This window comes from Sinohyriopsis cumingii, chromosome 5 (genome assembly GCF_028554795.1).
Source record: "Sinohyriopsis cumingii isolate HCF-2022 chromosome 5, ASM2855479v2, whole genome shotgun sequence".
Classification (NCBI taxonomy): Eukaryota; Metazoa; Mollusca; class Bivalvia; order Unionida; family Unionidae; genus Sinohyriopsis; species Sinohyriopsis cumingii.
Genome location: NC_142965.1, coordinates 48,730,677 through 48,733,996, shown reverse-complemented (window position 1 = coordinate 48,733,996; position 3,320 = coordinate 48,730,677). Strand labels below are relative to the sequence as shown.

The following is a 3,320-nucleotide window of genomic DNA, read 5'->3' as shown; positions in this document are numbered from 1 at the left end:
ATCTTTAAAATTTGATATTTGTAAATGAAGATGAAACACTAGAAATAATCCCCATCTTTATGGTTAATGTTTAAGTAAACAGGACTTGTTGAACAAAGGTTAATTTGAAACTCAAATGGTCTTGACTCGTGTTTCATAAATGTTTCTTTTCACATAATCTTTCTGATTCTCTCTGTCCATCTTTAAATTTATAAAAAGAAAGATCAAAACCTATACAGTCCCATACACATTTTGCAGCATAGAGGCACAGTGTTAATTCATATACACATCGATCGCCACCTATAACTTCTGACAATATTTTAATGAGGATAGAAATACCTTATCAAACTGATAAAGCATGGGCTTCACATACATACCTTTGTATCCATGGTAGTGCGCCATTGGCGATAGATAAGTCCGGTACAAGTTAAAACATTGCATTCCTTACCTAGCTCTCTCATCAACATGAGGTACTTGACTTTCCTTCTGATTTCTATATTTTCGTGGCACATTGCACAATCCCAGTACGTAAACGCCAGAACACCTATTGGAGCTATAACTGGATATGTTGACAACGTTAACTTTGATGGTGCAAGCAAACAAGTTACCAAATTCATCGGCATCCCATATGCCGAGGCCCCAGTTGGACAACGGAGGTTCACTAAACCGGTTTTAAAAAAAATGCTGTCATCTCCATACAATGCTACTTATCCAAGACCTCAATGTCCACAGGATACCATTACTGGTTATGAAATGGATCTATCAAACGTTGCAGAGGATTGTCTATATCTAAACATCTACATTCCTGGAGACCACGTTAACGCGAACTCGAAAAACTTCGCCGTTATGATTTGGATTCACGGCGGTGGATTTATCATTGGAAGCCAAGACATGTACGATGGAAGTGTGCTTAGTGCTATGAATAACGTCATCGTCGTTACGTTGAATTACAGGCTAACAGTTTTCGGATTTCTTAGTACTGGAGATAATGAACTAAGTGGAAATTACGGACTCTGGGATCAGCATACTGCGTTCAGATGGGTTCATGAGAACATAGCTGCATTCGGTGGAGACCCTGAGAGAGTAACGATGTTCGGGGAGTCGGCCGGAGGGTATAGTGTGTCGTATCAAGCATTATATCCAGGTAACTCTGGGCTTATAAAACGTGGCATTGCCCAGAGTGGGTCTACCGATAATATCCGAGTTGGCATCGATGAGTCTCAACGTAATTTCCAGGGCTTCGCCAAAGCCGTCGGGTGTGCTTTTCCAGAACAATTCAGCACAGTCCGGTGTTTGCGTTCGAAATCTTTAAATGAACTTGTCTCTGGGTTACGAAAGAACGAATTTAACATGCCAATGTTTGATTTTCGTCCAAGAGTTGATGGAGAATTTTTGCAAGAGTATCCGTCAAATATTTTTCGAAATGAAACAGATTTATCTGCAAAAGTCCTGAAATTCTTTTCAACTTTGGACTTTATATCAGGTGTTAACAGCCATGATGGATCTGTTTCTCTCTTACCATTTGTTAACGAGATGAAATACTACCTAAATAGAAGTATAAACGATGGTATACCTAGAGCATTTTTTACAGACACGATTGTTCCTTTCATAATGGAATATCTCCTGAAAGAGAACTTGACAGTTTTTGCTGAGGCAATTATCCACGAATACACTGATTGGTCTGATCCGGATGACCCAAAGAAGGTCAGAAGTTCCGTTGTTGACCTTCTCACGGATTATGCGTTTCTCGTTCCAGCTGTTAAGACCCTTGACTCACATATTGCTTTTAACACGGAATCCAAAACGTTTATGTATCAGTTCAGTGAAAAACCATTTTACTATCAAGAGTACACCTGGTTGCCAGGAGCAGCGCATGCTGTGGAATTGCCGTACGTGTTTGGATTTCCACAATCAATGAAAATACCCTTGGGAAATGTCCCTGATAAAGATATAAAGCTGTCGAAGCTGATGATGAGCTTATGGGCTAATTTTGCCAAGAGCGGTAATCCAAACGCACCCATCGAATTAAATAACTTTATTCCTGTTCCATGGCCTAAATATGGCGAAAATCACATGTATCTGGATCTTTCGACGAATATGACGTCACCGGTGAAAAGAAACATTGCTCCTTCTAGAATTTCTTTGTGGCTGGAAGTGTTGCCCGAGATCCTTAAAGCCGTTCACAAAGCAACGTCAGAGTTACCACATGTTCCAGTGATTGTTGTCGGCTAAGAAATTCATAGCTATATGGAAAAAAAAATTTCCTGTCCACAGATTCCGACTTTTCATAGTAAATTAGAAACATTATCTTGCTGGTATAAAAGACGTTACTAACGTTTTTTATTGGAAACCCCCACCCTCACCAAAAATTGAAATCCTGTAGCGGCACAAGGATATATTGTTCGACTGATGTATGATGAGTTACAATTAGAGTTACAATTAGCGATGTACTATAATTTGACTCAGCAGACTTAACGATCACTTGACTCCAAAAATACACGCCAATGTATACGTATCTTTAGACTCCTTTCAAATATAATCATCTTTTCTTTTTAGATTTTATGACCAGCCTATAACAGAAACAAGGTGAGAATGGAAAGGTTATTGAAACATTTTGCTATATTTTATGTAACTATTATCAAATATACGTTGAATACAATTATTTTCATAATTGTTTTAATCAAGTCGCATAATTGTTGGAGAAATCTATGTGGGGAGGATAGAAAAATAAATTAAACTTTACATCACAAAGTCATGTCCTTTCTTGAGTAATATTTCTTTATTTACGATATAAGTACAAGGATTATAATATCTAAGTTTACCTGTTTAATACCTGTATGTACCTGTCAATATCTACATGTGCCTGTTTAATGCATGTATGTACCCGTCAATTTCTACGTGTTTAATTCATGTATGTACCTGCCAATACCTACATGTATCTGTTTAATACTTGTATGTATCTGTCAATTTCTACGTGTACCTATTTAATACATGTATGTACCTGTCAATATCTACATGTATATGTATAATGCCTGCATGTACCTGTCAATTTCTACATGTGCCTGTTTAATACTTGTATGTATCTGTCAATATCTACGGGTATATGTTTAATACCTGTATGTACCTGTCAATATCTACATGTACCTGTAAACGTATTTCATATAACCTAATGTCAGGAAGATGTTTCAGAAGAGGTATAACAACAATCGTAACAAGATAATAAGTTAGAAATAGATATATGTCAGCAGCTGATAATTAAAACATGTCTCTGATGATAAAAATGGTCTCCAAGCTAGAAAAGAAAAAAGACGGAAAGTTTTACAAAACGATGCGTAAACTTG

General features: G+C 37.2%; 1 protein-coding gene across 1 annotated transcript; it reads left to right on the top strand.

The window, feature by feature from the left end:
• Positions 1-382: 382 nt before the first annotated feature.
• On the top strand, positions 383-2,710 carry LOC149799110 (neuroligin-4, Y-linked-like). Its single transcript, XM_089957028.1, has one exon. It carries the CDS (start codon positions 445-447, stop codon positions 2,209-2,211), a length of 1,767 nt encoding a protein of 588 aa, XP_089813154.1. The 5' UTR covers positions 383-444; the 3' UTR covers positions 2,212-2,710.
• The last annotated feature ends 610 nt before the right edge of the window (positions 2,711-3,320 follow it).

Coding starts and splice junctions, on each gene's coding strand:
- LOC149799110 (XM_089957028.1), top strand. CDS start 445: ATGAGGTACTTGACTTTCCTTCTGATTTCTATATTTTCGTGGCACATT.